Here is a 20,263-nt window from a genome sequence, read left to right on the forward strand (position 1 = left end):
AGCGGCCATCACTAAGGAGAAGGTCCTGGGGAAACTGAAAGATCTGAAGGTGGATAAATCACCTGGACCTGGATGGACCCAGAGTTCTAAAAAAGATAGCTAAGGAAATTATGGAGGCACTGATGGTGATATCTCAAGAATCACTGGAGGCAGGGAGGGTCCCAGAGGACTGGAAAGTAGCTAATGTAACACTGCTGTCTACAAAGGGAGGGAAGCAGCAGATAGGAAATTATAGGCTGGTTAGCCTGACTTCGGTCATTGGCAAGATTTTAGAGTCCATTATTAAAGGTGAGATTGCAGAGTACTTGGAAATGCATGAAAAAATAGGACTGAGACAGCACGGCTTTGTCAAGGGGAGATCATGTCTGACAAATCTGTTAAGAGTTCTTTGAGGAAGTAACAAGGAAGTTAGATAAAGGATGTGATTTATTTAGATTTCCAGAAGGCCTTTGACAAGGTGCCACATAGGAGACTGTTAAATAAGTCAAGAGTCAATGGTGTTAAGGGGAAGATCCTGGAATGGATAGAGGATTGGCTGACTGGCAGAAGACAGAGAGAGGGAATAAAGGGGTCTTTTTCAGGACGGCAGCTGGTGACGAGTGATGTGCCTCAGGAGTCAGTGCTGGGACCACAGTTTTTCACAATATACATTAACAATTTGGAAGGAGCTGAAGGCACTGTTGCTAAGTGATGACACAAAGATATATAGAGGGACAGGTAGTATTGAGGAAGCAAGGGGGCTGCAGAAGGACTTGGATAGGTTAGGAGAGTGAGCAAAGAAATGACAGATGGAATACAATGTGGAAAAGTGTGAGGTTATGCATTTTGGAAGCAGGAATGAAGGCATAGAGTATTTTCTAAATGGGGGAATGCTTAGGAAATCAGAATCACAAAGGAACTTGGGAGTCATTGTTCAAGGTTCTCTTAAGGTTAACGCGCAGGTTCAGTTGGCAGTTAGGAAGGCAAATGCAATGTTAGCATTCATGTCGAGAGGACTAGAATACAAGAGCAGGAATGTACTTCTGAGGCTGTATAAGGTTCAGGTCAGACCCCATTTGGAGTGTTGTGAGCAGTTTTGGGCCCCTAAGGAAGGATATACTTGGCCTTGGAAAGGGTACAGATTAGGTTTACAGGAATAATCTCTGCGATGAAGAGTTTGTCATATGAGGAACAATTGAGGACTCTGAGTCTGTGCTCGTTGGAGTTTAGGAGGATGACGGGGGATCTTATTGAAACTTACAGGACGCTACAAGGCCTGAAAAGAGTAGACGTGGAGAAAATCTTTTCATTAGTAAGGGAAACTAAAACCAGAGGGCACAACCTCAGACTAAAGGGACGATCCTTTAAAACAGAGATAAAGAGGAATTTCTTCAGCCAGAGTGGTGAATCTGTGGAACTGTTTGCCAAGGAAGGCTGCGGAGGCCAGGTCATTGAGTGTCTTTAAGACAGAGGTTGCTAGGTTCTTGATTAATAAGAGGATCAAGAGTTATGGAGATAAGACAGAAGAATGGGGATGGGAAAAATATCAGCTATGACTGAATGACAGAGCAGACTTAATGGGCCGAGTGGCCTAATTCTGCTCCTGTGTCTTATGGTCTGATGGCCAGCTGCAAAATGGGAATGTCTCCCGCTGGTGCTGGCAGCGCCTGTCAGCCAGGATTCATAGAATCATAGAATCCTACTGTTCAGAAAGACGCCATATGACCCATCGTGTCTGCACTGACCACAATCCCACTCAGGCCCTATACCCATGCATTTATGCTAGCTAGTCCCCCTGAAACTTAGGAGAAATTTATCATGGTCAATCCACTGAACTGCAAATCTTTAGACTGTGGGAGGGAACTGGAGCACCTGGAGGGAATCCGTGCAGACATGGGGAGAATGTGCAAGCTCCACGTAGCCAGTGACCCAAGTTGGGAATTGAACTCGGGTCCCTAGTGCTGTGGGGCAGCATTGCGAACCACTGTGCCACTGTTCACCCACCTGGAAGTTACTAATGAGTCCATTTTGCACATTAAGTTCATCAGCCTAAGCCTGATTGACAGTCTGTGGTTTCACTTTCTCTTTTGCAAACCACAGTAGACTCTGTCAACATTGCGGTCAGGATCAATGGGGTATTTGAAATCCAGTCAAGCATGAAATTAACGTAAGCACAAGTGGCTAGAAAATGATAGGAATCTGTCAAGCTGTCAATTGAATCTTTTTCAAAGCACTTTGAATTTGTTAGTGGTCAAAGGGTTCCATTGGAATGGACAGGGTGTGAAAGATTTCAGCTTGCTAGGAAGCCTCTGCAGCTTCAAAGCTGTGGGCATACATTGGGGCTGAGTGCACAACTGTGCAGAGTGGAACCCACCCCCCCACCGTCCCCCAAACTTAGTGAAATTGTTATCTCCTCTTTGTCAGAGCACTTCAAAGGGGTCTCCTCTCACCTGCAGTTTCTGAACATATCCCCTCGTAGCCCTAGGCACCAGGAAGGTTGTCAGTGCCAGGGTGCCACGGGAAAGTGCACAGTTGGCACTGCTAGATCATATTGGCCTGAAGGGAGGTTGGGTGGGGTTTTGAGGGAAAAGGGACTCAGTAGGGGGATCTGAGGTGAAAGGGGGTCTGAGTTATAAATGATCTGGATGAGGGTATAGTTGGGTGGATTAGGAATATTGCTGATGACACCAAAGTCGGAGGTGTGGTAGATAGTGAGGAAGGGTGTCATAGTTTACAGGGAGACTTAGACAAGTTGCAGAGCTGGGCCTAGAGGTGGCGGATGGAGTTTAATGCGGAGAAGTGTGAGGTAATTCACTTTGGCAGGAATAACAGATGTGTAGAGTATAGGGCTAACGGGAGGACTCTGAATAGTGTGGATGAACCGAGGGATCTAGGTGTATGTGTACACAGATCCCTGAAAGTTGGGAATCAAGTAGATAGGGTTGTTAGGAAGGCATACGGTGTCTTGGCGTTTATTGGTAGGGGGATTGAATTTAGGAGCCACAGCGTCATGTTGCAACTGTACAAAACTCTGGTGTGGCCGCACTTGGAGTATTGTGTGCAGTTCTGGTCCCCACATTATAGGAAGGACGTGGAGGCTTTGGAGAGGGTGCAGAGGAGGTTTACCAGGATGTTGCCTGGTATGGAGGGGAGGTCCTATGAGGAGAGACTGAGGGATTTGAGGTTGTTTTCGTTAGAAAGAAGGCGGCTAAGAGGGGATCTTATTGAAACATATAAGATGATTAGAGGTTTAGATAGGGTGGACAGTGATAGCCCTTTTCCTCGGATGGAGAAAGCTAGCATGAGGGGGCATAGCTTTAAATTAAGGGGTGGTAGTTATAGGACAGATGTCAGGGGTAGGTTCTTTACCCAGAGGGTGGTGAGGGATTGGAATGCCCTGCCTGCTGCAGTTGTAAATGCGCCTAGTTTGGGGGCGTTTAAGAGATCCGTGGATAGGTTTATGGATGGAAAGGGATTGGTTTAGGTTAGAGGGTCATTGCTTTTTAACTGGTCGGCGCAACATCGTGGGCCGTAGGGCCTGTTCTGCGCTGTAATGTTCTATGTTCTATGAGTGTGTGCTCGGAGGGGGAAGGGAGTCTGAGGGGTGACTGGGTCGGGTCCCCCTCAGGCCTGCATATTTTTGTGGGGGGAGGACTCGTAACTTGAGTGGTAATGAGGAGGATGACCTTTCTTGAGGGTTTGGTGACACTCCCCTGGACTCTAGTGGTTCAGCAAGCCATGTCACTGCTTGTGGTAGCACATGCAATTCCAGCCCTGTGCCGTTCCCGCTGCTAGACTGAGTGAATGGTGAGAGGTTGGTGAATTGGCCGATGATGGCATTCAAATTAGGATAATTATCGGGTTGCTGCCCATTCTGCTGAAGGGTGTGGGCGAACATGAGCCCAAGAACCCAACAGCACAATTCCTTGAAATTGCGGGTGCATGCAGGCGAAAGTACATCTTCAAACTTCATAAATTAAAATAAAAGCCCTGAAATTCTGTGGGGCATCGTCCCCAACAGATAAGTCCAGGTCATGCCCGCCAACGCCATACTGGCACTGATGGTACTGGATGTTTAGGAATATGTGTTATTTGCACGGGGTAAGTTGCCTGCCTGGTCCATGCCTACTGAAAACTCTGGTGGTCATTGGCCCATGTGGAGCAAGGGGGTGAGGTGGCAAAGAGAGGAGGGGGTATGGGACGTTTCCTCTATTTTGTCTTCCGCCTGCCTGCACATTAACCCTTGGTGCTACTGTGGAGATGTATTAATTCTTTCAAATTTAAGCTGATCTTTAGCTTTCCCAAAATTGTACATAATGGAATCCCTAAATTACAGAAGGAGGCCATTTGGCCCATTGAGTCTGCTTCCACTCTTTGATGAAGTATCCTACCCAGGACCTATCCTCACGTATTTACCCTGCTAATCCTCTTAACCTATACATTTTTGAACATTAAGAGGCAATTTAGCATGGCCAATCCACCAAACCTGCACATCTTTGAATTGCGGGAGGAAACTGGAGCACCCAGAGGAAACCCACGCAGACATGGGGAGAACGTACAAACTCCACACAGTCACCCATGGCCGGAATAGAACCCGGGTCCCTGGCACTGTGAGGCATCAGTGCTAACGACTGTGCCAACGTGCCTTACTCTGCGTCACTCACCTGGTTTGGTTTCTGAACAGATGAGATCTGAAAGGTTTCGGGATAGGCGCTCCAAATGAGTGAAATTGTGAACATAGAACCAATTCTCATCTGACCCTGCAATCATCCGAAGCTCTTCTTCAACAGCACCCTGGACGCCAACAGCGAGGATGAGAACGTTGCTGTCCCTGATAGCTGCAGCTGTAGTATCCAGTCTGTCTCTCACCGTCGCTTTCCCGTCAGTAATGAGTATCAGGAACTGAGGCACTCCGGCTCCCCTTCGTCCTCCTTCTGCTCCTTCCAGAAGAGTTCTTGCATGTTCCAGGGCTTTAACTGTATGCGTGTTTCCTCCTATGCCGTTCAATTGCATGATTTTCTCCCGAACTTCAGCTTTAGACCGCAGTTCATTTAGCTTAAATAGGGTTTTGGGATCGTCACTAAAAATCATAGCTCCAATCTGAACTTTGTTCGGGGCAACGTTGGTCTGGTTCACCAGGTCCACCATGAATGTTCTCATGCTTCCAAACTGATCCTGGCTAATACTACCTGAACCATCTATTACAAATAAAATGTCTGCCTGGTCGATCCATTTGCAATCTGAAAAAGAAGGAAAAAGAACAATCAATGCACGTCACACCGTGTTGGAGGAAATAAAAGACTGAAATTTTTTGCCAGGTCTGTCTTAACTCTGGCAGAGATGCTGCACATCTGTATGGGGTGGCACAATGGTTAGTGCTGCCGCCTCTCCGTGCCAGGGACCCGGCTATGATTCCCGGCTAAGGTTACTGACGATGTGGAGCCTGCACGTTCTCCCCGTGTCTGCGTGCGTTTCCTCCGGGTGCCCCGGTTCCCTCCCACAGTCCAAAGAATGCACTGGTTAGGTGCATTGGCCATGCTAAATTCTCCCTTAGTGTACACGTATGGGCACTGGAGTGTGGCGACTAGGGGATTTTCACAGTAACTTCATTGCAGTGTTAATGTAAGCCTACTTGTGACAAATTAATAAATAAATAAACTTTATCCGTAGGGTTACCAATACCAGCATGGCTGCTAATGATATCTTTCACCAGTAGGAATGTGGAGGGATGGTGAAGGTAGGGGGGGTGCAACTAAGACATTCCTAGTCTTGTGTCTCGTGCCATGTCATGCAGAAGACTATCGTGCTGAGTTTGTATGGTCCTCTGTGACAGCAAGAGTCCAATTAGTTTCTACTTTCTTTGGAATTAAGTCTGAAGGGAGCCTAGATTAAGAAACCTGCTGAGCTCCTTCATACCATCTGACTGAGCAATATGTTCGAATCGCCAACAGTCACTGAAGACTGATGTTCTCAAATGGTGCAGACGCCACACAGATAGTAACCTAAGTTGGGAATTATAGCCGGGCCACTGAATGGTGTTGGCTATGCTGTGTGTCTTCCCATCCAGGATGCTGGACAGAAAGGATGTCTGTTGCTCATGTAACCTACAATATGGTCATAGAAACATAGAGTGGCACAATGCTGGAGGATGCCACTCAGCACATAATGTCCGTGACATTAAACTTTATTTATTATTGTCACAAGTAGGCTGACATTAACACTGTGATGAAGTTACTATGAAAATCCCCTAGTCGCCACCCTCCGGTGCCTGTCTGGGTACACAGAGGCAGAATTTAACATGACCAGTGCACCCAACCAGCACATCTTTCGGACTGTGGGAGGAAACTGGAACACCTGGAAGAAACCCATGCAGATACGGGGAGAAGGTGCAGACTGTGCACGGACAGTGACCCAAGCTGGGAATTGAACCTGGCACTGTGAGGCAGCAATGCTAACTAATGTGCTACCGTGCCACCCAAGACATGAGTGGATACAACTGATCAAAAAAAAGAATCAGCTGGCAAGCTTTTCTCTCGGAAAGAGAAGGTTGAGGGGCAAGGCCTTTTAAATTACAAGAACATCCAGGAGCAGAAAAGGGGAGAATATGTTCCCATGTGTGTGGAGGTCAAGAATATAAGATAATCAGCAAACAGGGAATTACCCAGGGAGTGATTTAAAATGTGGAATGTGCAACCACTTGAAGTAGTTGAGGCAAATAACTTAGATTTACTTCAGGGGAAGCTCGATCGGTATATGAGGGTGAGGGGAAGAGAAGAAAGTGCTGAGCCAAAGACAGAAAATGCTGGGAGAAACTTAGCAGGTCTTTGAAGGGTCATCCTGACTCAAAACGTTGATTCTATTCCCTCTCCACAGATGCTGAGATCAGATCTGCTGAGATTTTCCAGCGTTTTCTGTTTTTGTTTCAGATTCCAGCATCTGCAGTATCTTGCCTTTATCAGCAGGGAATGTTGAATAGGATTAATGCGTTGGGATGGGAGGAGGGTCATGTGGAGCACAAATGCTGAAAAAGATTTGCTGGGGGTTAAAGTCTGTTTCTGTGCTGTAAATTTACTGGTAAGATATCCTGGTCTCAGTCAGTGGTGAACTTCTCCAAGGCTAACAAAATCAATCCCAGCCCTTGCAAATTGACAATTTAACAGTGATAAAGCCACCTCACTATGGTTAGGAGCCTTCCACGCAGCACCTGATTTGGCTGAGTTGTGAGAATGTCATATTCCAAACTGATCATCTGGTTTTCCCTCAGGGATGCAGGCTGGGATGTTCCCGCTCCACCTGCAGGAATCGGTGCAGGAGTGGGGAGACTGGAATATCTGGAGAGCAGCCACAAAGCCTTGACTTGGGGCAGGAATTTCCAGTTGCGTCAAAATTCCACCTGTAAGGGTCTCGGGGCCAAATGGGATTGTAGAGCGCAATTCAGGTACTGTTGAGGCAACTTCCAAGTCCAGCTCCCCCATAATACCAGCAGCAGATTCCATTGCGTAGTAGCTTTAACAGTGCCAAAATTATAATAGCGGAGCACCTAATCTACAGGCCATGAAATAAATGGAGAAGCACACTCATGATAGTGTGTCACATTTCTCTTGGCTACAGCAACAGCTTCTGGGCTTTTCACATCTGTGAAAGAATCTACTGGTACATCTCTGTTAACACTAGGGGAGAAAGTTGAGCATTTTTAAACTCATCATGGGTCGGATCCATTTCTGAGTCATGACTCCACGCCTTCTCTCAACTCTTCTTCTTCAAAGTTCCCCCCATCCCGCACCCTCACCCCTAAGAGACGACCAATCAAGAGGTTGCCACCATTGCGTTTCTTAGGCTATAGACCAGATCGGAGAACTTGCAGCCTTGGAGGGTTGGCAACCCCATCAGTGGGGCGCTGTCACTGCTGGATTGCAGCTGTACCCCGCAAATACTTGCTACTCTGGTGGTGGGGTGAGAACAGGAGATCTCATGGACCCGTCTCACCCACATAGCCACTGGCAAGTGACATACAGCCAAGGGCCATGCCTTAGCAGTGGGCTTTCTGCTGCTGGGCAGATGTCAATGATAGTAATCAGCCTACAGATAGACACTTAATTATTCATTATGTAGCATTAGGGTACTCAGAATTATGGGTCAATGGATGGAATTCTCCCATTTCGAGACTAGCTCTGGTGGCGAGCTAATGCTGGTGGCACTTTTTACACTGGCCAGAATGGTGGGATCCCACACCAGATTCAGTGCTTGGAACCTCATTAATTACGCAAAGGTGAATTCCCTCTGAATCACGCAGTGGGATGGCAGCTCATCCATTTGCCAGCCATCAGCCGGTGGGTTCAAAGGTCCCGGCGCCATATTTAAACACCGGTCCAGCACACTCATATCACTCTCGCTGGCCCACCTGTCTTCGCCACACTGTGCAGCATGTCAGCAGCTCTTTAACAACAGTGCCCCGATCACTCGGGTGACAAGGGTTCTAGCAGGCTGGGCCCATTCAGAGTCCGCCCTGCCAGCATGATGTCATGGCACCCATCTCTTCACTTTTATTTCCCAAGGTGGGAAATATGGCGGGAAAATCCGGCAAGGCCATTGGCAGGCTGCTGTCTGCCCTTCCGGCCTGAGACAACACTGAAGAAAAGAATGATTGGAAAATTCCCGCCTCTGCCTCTGCAAGCCATTCCTTACCCAGTCACAACAAATGTCCAACACATAAATTCATTTGTTACTCACCGCTACTTGGCATTGTTGGTGATGACCACCTTGGATAAGAATTCCCAAAATTGGCAATGCTTTGGATGGCCAACACAACTCTTTCACATACAACAATTCCTCCTGTTTCCCCCTGCCGACATGCCTCCATGGGACTGGAAGGTTCCACCCTAGGAGCCCTGTTTGGCTAGGTGTTATCCCAACAGGTTATTAATGGTTCGCTTTACAATAAGTATCTCATTTAAAGATAATACTTTCTTTATCAGCAATTTCCTGGAACTCATTGTGGCACAAAAGTGAAGAACAACCTTTACTCACCTCTGGCTGGCCTGCACATGTCCCACGAAATTTTCTTTTCTATTTCTGACAGCAGGTCAAAGTTTTCAATATAATGTATTCTATCTTTGGACTCTGCGATTTTCTCAAGCTCCTGGTACTGAGCACCGTACTTGTCTGTTCCAAACACGCCCACGGCAAACACGAGGACCCCTTTATCTCTTATAGCTTTGGCTGGCTGAACAACATTATCATGTGCTTTTCCATCAGTTATCACAATGAGGTACTGTGGGACATAAGGCCGACCCCCTTTGGCTTTACCAAAGTACTCTTCTGTAAAGTGCAGCGCTTCACCTGTGTAAGTGCTCCCATTCTTCTGTTTTATGTTAGCCACCGCACTTCTTAGCTCTTCTTTTAAAGAGTATTTATTAAGCTGGAACATTAGTTCTGGCCTTGAGGAAAACTGTATTACCCCAACTTGAACCTTATCTGGTCCAATATCACTTCTTTCTAAAAACGTTTCCATGAATGTCTTCATTTTCTGAAAATCTGGTGATCCTATACTTGTTGATCCATCAATTAGGAAGATGATATCCGATTTCACCCCACAACCTAAAAGAAAACAAAACAGAATAAATGTTCTTAGACAATATGTCAATACACTTAAATAAAACAGCAAAGTGACAATTACATTTCCTTAATCCATGTGTGCAGATACGTCTTGCATGTTGGCCAGATTACTTTCTGTAAAACCTCGAATTAGAAGTGTTAATGGAAATTTCCCGTGTAAACTTTTATAAGGATAATCCCTATGATCTGCATGGGGAATCACTAACTGACCTCCTCATTGGACTCACTGACTGTGAGATGCTAATTAGCCAACCAGGTGAAGCTCATAAACCAAGCATTGTATAAAGCAAGATCCTGAGAGGGTCCATTAACTTTTTAGTCCCAGTTGGGACCTATTGTGTTCACTACAGGCTTGTGATTATTGTTTATTTTCATTTTGTGCAATAGAAGCACGGTTCTTTTACAGCTGATTCCTGGAGTTAGTACAGATACCAAGGTTTGGAGAGCTCAATTACAACATACATTGCATGAACATTGCTTATATTTCCTTCAGTGCAGAAAGTTTGGAGGGTGATCAGATTGTGGTGTTTCAAATGTTAAAATGATTCAATGGAGTTGATGCCAATTGTAATGATGCCTTGCCTCTTAATGTGATAGAACAAACTACTTAAAAATGCAATGCCACCTTGCAAGGAGAGGGTGAAAAAGCAAACAGGTCACCCTCAGGGGAATGCGAAGAGAGACACATTTTCAATCATTCAAAGGTCCATCATCATTCCCTAAGGAAGAAGTATTCAGATGCAAGGTGCGGAATATTGAACAAAGGCTCCCACAGACAGACCCACACAAAACCCCTTGGAGATATGCAATGGGTGAACTGGCCAGGTTGCAACCATTGCACAGAGCTTGCAAGGTAGCGTCAAGCAAGTTTTTAGCAGTGATAACAGGCTGGCTTCCCTCCCTCTCTCCCTAATGAAAAACATGAGTTTCACCTGGTTTGAGATGTCAACTTTTAGAAACCCACGAGTGAACTGAGATCTTGTAATAATTGCAACATCTTCTCCATCTGACTGCATCCAGGAAACCAACAAATGAAATTGGTTGCAATGTGTTACCCTTTGATTACAAACAAGGGAAACTTAACCATATATATTGTTATTGGACTTCAACTTCCCATATTTCTGATATCTATGTGTGTGTCATATAATCCCTACAGTGCAGAAGGAGGCCATTCGGTTCATCAAACTTGCACCACTGCACCCACCGTGTGATGCGATGGTTTTTTTAAAATTAGATATCGTGTTTAATAGGTTTGCTCTCTTTAACTCAAGTAAACCTTATTTGATTTGCTCATTGCATTTTGGTTGCAATTAGATTTGTAAAAGGCATCTCTGTGTGAAAAAGGAACTTAAATCTTTATTGTGGCCAAGTGAGGAAGTTGAATAGAGGCAGTTTGCTCCTTCCCATCTGGTTGTAACAAAATGAACAATTTCATTTGTCCAAAGATGTATGGGTTAGGTGGATTTTTCCATGCTAAATTGCCCCTTAGTGTCGAGAGGGCAAGTAGGGTAAATATGAGAGTTGTGTGGCGAGGGTGTGGGTGGGATTGTTATCAGTGCGGGCTCAATGGATCAAACTGTGAGAATCAAGAACAAGGTCAGATAATCTCAAGATCAGAGGCAGACCTTTTAGGAAGACGTTGAGGAAGCACTTTTCCACTCAAAACTCTGTAAAAGTTTAAAATTTGCTTTTCCAAAAGGCTGAGTGCTGAGATAGTTGGTGTTTTCAAGCCTCTGTGCAGATGTTTATTCTTTAGTCTAAGCGTTTAGCTCTTTCAGTCTGCTGACTGAATGAATATGCTACCTTGGGTACCTCAGAATAGTTTCCAAAGCATAGCCTTGCTCGGAAACATTTTTGAATCAAGTCATACCTGATCCGTGGCATTCTGTCAAGATCTTTGTATCCTTCACCTGACCTCATTACTCTGTATTCTCTCCCGCGGCTGCCACCCATCCCACCCCGCCCCCACCACACCCACATCCCCCCCCGTCCCCAGCTCTCCCCTTCCCCTCCCCTCCCCCCACTTCTGTCTGTGGTCCTTCCTTTCTTAAGATGAGGCAATGTGACTCCATGGCTTAATTACCCTCAAGGTGCACACCTCTCTGGATGGCCATGTTATGGAGAGTGTAGCAGGCTGCCACAATGGTTGAGACCTCTGCTGGAGTGCATTGGGAATATCCCACCTGGCCAGTCCTTTATGATTTCTTTTCAGCCTTTTAAAAAATGGAATCCCAATCCATCAGGAGCCAAACTTGCCCCAAATAGCAGGTTAGGGGCTATCTGTCAAGAAATATGGTGGGAAAAGTCAGCAGCTCAGTGGCACATCGCTTTTCTCACCCAAATTATCAGTCAGGAAAAGAAAAGGAGAAACTTCCTCCCTATCTCTCTGAATTAATGTCAGCGCCTGTGTTTGACTTTTATGAACTGTTCTAAGCAAACACTTGACCCTTTCCGTAATAGACACAGAAAATGCTGGAAACACTCAGCTGGGCTGACAGCATCTGTGGAGATAGCAGTAGAGTTAATGGGCAGGATTCTCCGGCCATACTAAGAGCTGGAAATTCCTGCCCGACCGTCAATGGGGTTTCACATTGTCCACAACCCACCTGCTAAAATTCCAGTGGTGGGTGGGATGAGCGAATTCTGGCCAATGTTTCAGGTTGATGACCTTTTATTGGAACTTACAAACACTTCTCACTTTAATCTGGACATATATGTGCAGAAGTTACTAGGCCCAGTCTTAGATTCCAACTGACACATTTGATAACCACTATAGCCACTACACTCCTTTGCTGCACTCTTTGTGATTGGCAGGTACGATGCATTTTGAAGGCTGCATTGCGAACTCACTATCACTAATCCATTGCTAACTCATTGCCATCATTGCCTGAATGCTTATTTTTATTGAAACAGGAAATGAGTAAATAGTGTTGCTGCCAACCTTTGCAATATTAATGAGGAAGTCGTGCTTGGTGTTAGCTTTTGATGTGGAAGAACGCATCGATTAGGGTGAATGTTATTTCCTTACCGTCCTTTAAACATATATCCTGCACAATGTTCGTTTTCATATCTTGCAAAGCATCAAAGTTCTTTGTGTAGAAGACTCTTTCTTTGGCACCTGCAATATGCTCAAGTTGTTCTTCTGTTACGCTTCCCACGCCGACACCATAGACCGTGACCCCCTGTTGCCTTAGCTCTGCAGCAGGTTTTTTCACATCATCCTCCGACTGTCCATCTGTGACAGTGATCAGGAAACGCCGTACTCTAGTTTTTCGGCTGCTCTTTGATTTGTTGATGAAATCGTTCATGTAGGTGAGCGCAAGCCCTGTCCTGGTGCCTCCTCCGATTTGTTGGATTTGTTTAATTGCTGTCTCCAGGCTTGTTTTGCTGGTATGTTGATTGACTGTAAATTCAAGCTGCGGATCTTTGCCAAACTGGACAACCCCAACACGAACTTGCTCTGCACCGATACTGAAGCAACTCACTACCTCTATCAGAAATCGCTTTAGTTCTTGGAAGTGTTCGACTTGTATACTGCCTGATCCATCGATTAGGAAAAAGATATCAGCTTCTTCAGAAACACATCCTGAATAGAGAAAGAGGACATTGTTTCAGTTAGTGTCAAGCCATCCAAACAAACACCAGCACTTCAACACTGATTTGCAGAATTTATTCTGATCACTGCTTTCAAGACTGGTTGTTTCCTTTTCCAGTTGTCGAACCATAATTCTCTGGAAACCTGATGCAATTATACATTTTGCAAGTGAATATGATAAGCTATGCAGGAATAATTCACAATTCTTCCAAACCTAAAACAAGTTGACAACACTGTTGATGGCATCAACTTGAATGGGAATTGTTAAAGGTCCCATATGATTCCAAATCACTTTGAACTTATTGATCTCACCTATGGTGACAGGAATAGGGTAACATTGGCATAACATTCTCAGTTAGGCTGGGGAGAGGAAGAAAGACAGGTGCCCATTCTAGGGACATTAGCTTAGAAGTGCAACATGCTAGATGAAGACAAGGAGCAGTAATTTGGCTGTGATACCCTGCCACTATGAGGTGATAAACTGAGAAGCAGGGGCATAAGGACGATGAGATGGTACAGGACGGATGGGAGGAAGGAGGCTGAAAACTAGACAAGCCTTTTCTGTCTGGGTTGTAACTAATGTAAGAGCAATATCCCTGTTCAATTCTCATTCAGCAACCGCCCCACACTTCTTACCTTCATTTGGTCAATGACCTTCACATTGCCCTCAAACCCACAATGAGAAAATAAAAGCCAAAGCAAAATATGTGTTCCAACTCCGATTTCAGATTGATGCATGTTGCATACAACCATCAGCAATCACCCTTGCACATGGTGCCACAGTGGTTCGCACTGCTGCCTCACAGCTCCAGAGACCCGGGTTCAATTCTGGCCTCAGGTGACTGTGTTGAGTTTGCACATTCTCCCCCATGTCTATGTACGTTTCCCTTTGGTGCTCTAGTTTCCTGCCACATCCAAAGGTGTGCAGGTTTGGTGCATTGCCCCTGAACATCCCGGGATGTGGTGGTTAGAGGGATTAGCGGGGTAAATATGTGGAGTCACAGGGATAGGGCCTGGGTGGGATTATTCTCAATGCAAACTCGATGGGCCGAGTGGCCTCCTTCTGCATTGCAGAGTTTCTGTGATTCTATGTGCAGGTTAGATGGATTGGCCGTGCTAAATTGGTGTCCAAAAATGGGTAGTTAAGAGGGATTATCCATGATAAACGTATGGGATTATAGGGATAGGATGGGGGAGATGGCCTGGGCAAAATACTCTGTCAGAGAGTTAGTGCAGACTCACTGAGCCAAATGGCTCTACAGAACTGTAGGGATTCTATGATCCACTGGGTGCCTTTGTCTGCCCACAATCTCTTATGAGTTATTACCCCAGTGGCTGCTACGTTAGCTGGTGGAATGCAATTACTTTAAGTGGTGGAGCCCACCACTGGTCTTGAATGGACAGGGCCTTTGGAACCCTGCCCGAAAGAGTCTAGTACCAGCTTGGCACAGGGCCTGTTGCAGAGTTTGGTGCCCACCCTGGATGGGTGGCCAATTCCATCAGCACCCTTATGGAACCAACCCTGATGTAGTGACTGATGGTCATTTCTCATCAGTAGCCTCAGTAATCAGCAACACCCGGGAGCAACACCTCCCTTATCACAGTTGTGAGTTTGGGTGTTCAAAGGTGCCTCACGGGGAAAGCAGCAATCCAACATTCTGTTCTCCAATATATTAATCAAACGTACTGGAGGTGTCATCGTCAGAAAGTGGCAAAGGTCACACAGCTGCCAGTCCAGTAGTGGCCCATGCTGCTGCTAGTCAACCTCTCCTGCTAGACGATACCATCTGAAATTGGGCCCTCGGGCAGCTCGGAGTATAGACCCACATTTCCTTTTTCCCCCTCCCCTGGCTGCAGAACACTTGGGCCTTGTGTCTCACCGCATGATGATCCCACCTCTGTGGCTAGAGTTGAGGAGGGAGGAGAAAGTAAGAGAACCAGGCTTAAACCATCTGCACCCTCTAAACCCAAAGAGAGTTAGGAATGAGGAAGCAATGCGATGTGAGAAGAAGGACTGATGGTTGATCAGTGTCCTTTGCCATATAGCCAGAACTGTCCCCTGCACAGAGTTGGAACAAGCAGATCATGCCTTTTGACCTCCAGTGCATTTTGTGGATGGGATACAACGTATTTACATTGCACAAGGTGAAGAATGAATATTTAACTTGGTCGGTGGGGTGGCAATCAGACCGATTTGAACTCACATCTCTAAGCTCCTGCCTTCTGTCATGCATCACCTTTTCCTGCAAGAGGGAGTGAAGAGAGTCACTCTGTTTGGGTGATGGGGATATTATGGTTGACTAGCTGGCGCGTTTGGAAGTTAGAATACTCAGATTGAAGTTTCATAGTTTGGAAGCTAAATTATGTGGAGGCTAAGCTGTCCAAGTTTCATGCCTTCTCTGTAACTTCAGTGGAAAATGTTTATCAGCTTGCAGAGTTTCAAAGGAGTCAGTGTCTGCTATTTCAGCATGAACAGGCTCATCTTCATCTGCATTGGCCCCATAACATTCTGCTTTTTGGCCTTCACCAGAGGGTGAACAAGACCAATTTTTTCCCTAACTAATACCATATGGGGACATGCTCAGCAAATGAAGGATTAGCAAAAGTCAGTTTTTCGTTTAATGAGAAAGGGCGAGAAGCCAGAATTTCATTGGCGAACATGTATACAAATGGAAGTTTAGAAAAATTGCCGGTTTCTGATTTGCTGTAATTGACTATAATTGCTATGTTGTTTTTCTGTAACTTCAGGAACACTTGCAGAACAACTGTAAGGTGGTTCTCCTTGTGCTCAAGTTATTAAAGGCCTTGTATTGGGTTGTGCATGGTGTCACATTGTTTGTGCTCAAGTCAACAAAGAGCCCCTAAGGTTGCTGGTACCCAGGATCTCTGACACATGCAATGAAATGTGGGTGTGAGGATTTCAACAGTGCTGTGCAAGTGAGAGTGAGGTGAAGCATATAAATGTTATGGATGTGACCTGTCTGACTGATAGCGATCATTGGTAGGCAGATGGTGTGGTGAGGTAGTGGCTCAGTTGATTATTAGGTAGGATAGGACATTTAACAAGGTACTCACAGAACTTGACCACTTGTGTAAGCTCATTAAATTTCTGGTATTGCATCCATGCCCTTGTGGCTTAACATTACCCTCCAAGACTATCTGTATATACTTCATTTCATCATGTGTCTGAGGGTTTCCTGCCCACCATTCCCTCACCCCACTCCCCCAAGGAGATATCTCTTCCTTTTTACAATCCCCCACCAAGTCCTCCATTGTGGCATCTACAAACATGATGTCTGTGCTCTCCCAGATTTTCTCTCTTTGCCAATTCAAATTTCGTGGCCACACAATGCCAGTACCTGATCCAACCATAATGTACCAATCCTTTAAGAGTCCTGGCCCAGAATTTTACCACCCTGCGGGAATCGTAGCAAGTGGCATGCAGATCATGGAAACGTCCGTTGACCTCGGGTGGGGTTTTATGGCTTTGGGACGAGCAAGGCTGTAAAATCCCGCCCATCGAGTCATACGGTGCAGAAAAGGCCCTGTGGCCCATCGAGTCTGCACCAATGATAACTACCACTAAAGTCACACTAATCTCATTTTTCAGCACTTATCCCATTTCCTTGAATGTTATGATGTTTCAATTGTTCATCCGAATACTTTTTAAAGGCCGTACGATTTCTGGCCTCCACTACCTTCCCAGGCAGTGCATTCCAGATTCCCCTCACCCTCTGAGTGAAAAATCCCCTCTGATTCTCCTGCCCCTTACCCTAAAAATATTCACCCCTTGTGACTGATCCCTCAACCAAGGGGAACAGCTACAAGTTAGCTCTAAGCAGTGAAAGTTAGTGTCAGTATGGGTGCCCTGTTGATATGTGTTGTTAATCAACGGCATGAGGTGAGCTGGCTGAATTCGGGCATCACTGCAACACCAAGTTGGGGTGTTCCCTGCGTTTCACCCGATGATCTGGGGGCAATTGGTAATCACTTGCCAATAGTTGGGGGCTATTGATTTTAACCCCAGAAGGTGCAAAGGAGGTTTGCTTGAATGGTACTGGGAATGAGGGACTTCAGTCATGTGGAAAGATTAGACAAGCTGGATTGATTTCCTTAGAACAGACAAGGTTAAGAGCAGTTGTAAAATAGATGCCCAAAATTATGATGGATTTTTGATAAATTGGATGGAATTTCCAATGGGCAGAGCTGAATACCAGAGCCCACAAATTCCAAATAATTGACAGAGAAACCAAAGGTCACATGAGGAGAATTTTTCTAATGCAGTGAGTTAAGAGGTGGAATAATATGTTTTATTGGTGCCTGTTCAACCATGTTAACTATTCACTCTCCACCTTGGACAACATAACTCTATCCTGTATCACATTAAGCACTGCAACAACTCCAGGCTGAATAAATGGCATCGCTCATACCCGCAAGCTCTATCACTAAGAAGGATAAGGGCATTGTGTGCATGTGAACGCCATCATCACCAAGATTCCTTCCAGGTCGCAAGTCACCTAGACCTGGGAATAGATTGATTTTCCTTAATTGTTGCTGGGTTGAAATCCTGGAATTCTTTACCCAACATCACTGTATCTTCGTCACATGGACTGCAGTGGTTTGAGATGCCAACACACCATCATCTTCTCAAGGGAAATTAGAAATGGGCAACCAATGCTGGCCATGAATAAAGTAAAAGAAGCACAGGGTTGGATTTGATGGGGGTGTAGTAGACCCTGCTCCCTCCGGTTAAGCAGTCAGCAAGAGGGCTAACTGCTAATATCGCCCACTGACATTTAACACTGGGAGCAGATTTAATTGGCATGAGGCAAGAATCCCACTCCTCCCTCAGGAGGAAGTCCTGCATTAAAAGAGCTGATGGCTAATTGGGTGGCCAGCAGCGCCACTGGAAGCAGAGGCCACTCCTGGGAATGCAAGTGGTTCCACACAACAAGCAGTCCATGTAAGGGTGGAGTCTAGCATCTTGCTGAGGAGAGCTAGATAGATCCTGGAGAGTTGGAATGGGTAATTCAGGGGGGTAATTGAGGAGGTTTTGTATTAGGGTTGAGAAGATGGTGGGCGGTGGGGTTAACACTGAAGTTGGGGGGGTGGTGGGGGCGGTTGGGGGTTACGATCTTGTGGATGGGATGCCACCCACCAATGGTTACAGAGGGCCTGCAAAAGGGGGCTCACAACTTGCCTCGTGCCATCCCACACAGGCTTATCGACAAGCATGAGTCACCTATACCCACAAGGGTGGACAAGGATATTAACTGGCCACTTAAGGGTCTCAGTAGGAGTGGGTGAGCTTCCAGATGGTCCCTCTTAATTGAGTTGGCGGGGGAGGGGCAGTAGAGATCGTGAGTAGTGACGAAGGGGTGAGCAGGTATGCGGTTGGCATAGTACCCACTGGATTTTACAGGCCACCCCATCTTCAAACCTACCAGCAAGAGAGCGTAAAACCCTGCCCACAGTTTCTCCTATCATGCAGGAGACCTCAATTTCAGTTCAGCAGTTTTTAAAAAGTATATTATTTTCTAGTTACCAAGTGTATCAATAATGTCTCTTCAGATGTAGAAAAGAGGGCATCAATCTTAAAATTAAAGAGATCTGCAGAAAGTAGAGTTGTCAATTTATCCTTAAACCCAGCCATCCAGCCAACTAACATAATGCCCAACACTTGCAACATTCTGTCCCCCTACCCTGTCCAAATACCTTGCTTCTAATTATGGGTTCAAGCACAGCTCCATGCGAGTCTTCATGGGTGATTAAGTAGAAATGCAAGCTCTCTCTTTACAGACTTTATTACCAACAATCACCTGAAAGAACAGGATGAAGCCAAAGACAAACCACTGCATGGAATACATCCCAAATTATTCTAAAGTGATTGGATGCCAAAGGAGAAAAAATGCTTTGACATTGAACCCATTAGACACGAGAAGTGCTGGAACATCAAAGAAAGCTGAAGCATATAACACAGTAAGAAGTCTCACATCGCCAGGTTAAAGTCCAACAGGTTTATTTGGCAGTACAAGCTTTCAGAGTGTCACTCCATCTTCAGGTGAGTGAGGATTTGTGTTAATAAACAGGGCATATAAAGACACAAACTCAATTTACAAGATAATGATTGGAATACAAGTCTTTATAGGTAATCAAGTCTTAAAGGTATAGACAATGTGACTGGAATGAGGGTTAAGCACAGGTTAAAGAGATGTGTATTGCCTCCAGCCAGGACAGTTAGTGAGATTTTGCAAGCCCAGGCAAATCGTGGGGGTTACAGATAGTGTGACATGAACCCAAGATCCCGGTTGAGGCCGTCCTCAAACATGCAGAACTTGGCTATCAGTTTCTGCCCAGCGATTCTGCACTGTCGTGTCATGAAGAGCACCTTGGAGAACGCTTACCTGAAGATCTGAGGCTGGAATGTCCGTGATTGCTGAAGTGTTGCCCGACAGGAAGAGAACATTCCTGACTGGTGATTGTTGAGCGCTGTTTATTCATCCATTGTCGTAACATCTGCATGGTCTCCCCAATGTACCATGCCTCGGGACATCCTTTCCTGCAGCATATCAGGTAGACAACGTTGGCCGAGTTGCAAGAGTATGTACTATGTACTCAGCCAATGTTGTCTACCTCATATGTTGCAGGAAAGGATGTCCCCAGACATGGTACATTGGGGAGACCATGCAGATGCTACCACCACGGATGAATGAACATCGCTCGACAATCACCAGGCAGAGGTGCTCCTTCCTGTCGGGGAACACTTCAGTAGTCATGGGCATTCAGCCTCTGATCTTCGGGTGTGCGTTCTCCAAGACGACCTTCATGACGCACAACAATGCAGAAGAATCGCTCAGCAGAAACTGATAGCCAATTTCTGCACACATGGGGACGGCCTCAACCGGGATCTTGGGTTCATGTCACAATATGGGTGGCACGGTAGCACAACGGTTAACGCTACTGCTTCACAGCTCCACGGATTCAATTCGTGGCTTGGGTCACTGTCTGTGTGGAGTTTGCACATTCTCCTCGTGCCTGTGTAGGTTTCCTCTGGGTGCTCCAGTTTCTTCGCAC

The 20,263-nt window shown here is 45.8% G+C and overlaps 1 protein-coding gene across 1 annotated transcript in view; it reads right to left on the reverse strand.

The window, feature by feature from the left end:
• Positions 1-20,263, reverse strand: part of LOC145357733 (collagen alpha-6(VI) chain-like) — a 151,727-nt gene that overhangs the window by 87,895 nt on the left and 43,569 nt on the right. The window contains exons 11-13 of the mRNA XM_080211174.1: positions 12,623-13,180; positions 9,007-9,576; positions 4,644-5,219 (exon numbers count right to left, since the gene is read on the reverse strand). Of these exons, the coding sequence (XP_080067300.1) occupies positions 4,644-5,219; positions 9,007-9,576; positions 12,623-13,180 (1,704 nt within the window). The remainder of the gene's footprint in view (positions 1-4,643; positions 5,220-9,006; positions 9,577-12,622; positions 13,181-20,263) is intronic.

This window comes from Carcharhinus amblyrhynchos, chromosome 2 (genome assembly GCF_965287045.1).
Source record: "Carcharhinus amblyrhynchos chromosome 2, sCarAmb.v2.hapA, whole genome shotgun sequence".
NCBI lineage: Eukaryota > Metazoa > Chordata > Chondrichthyes > Carcharhiniformes > Carcharhinidae > Carcharhinus > Carcharhinus amblyrhynchos.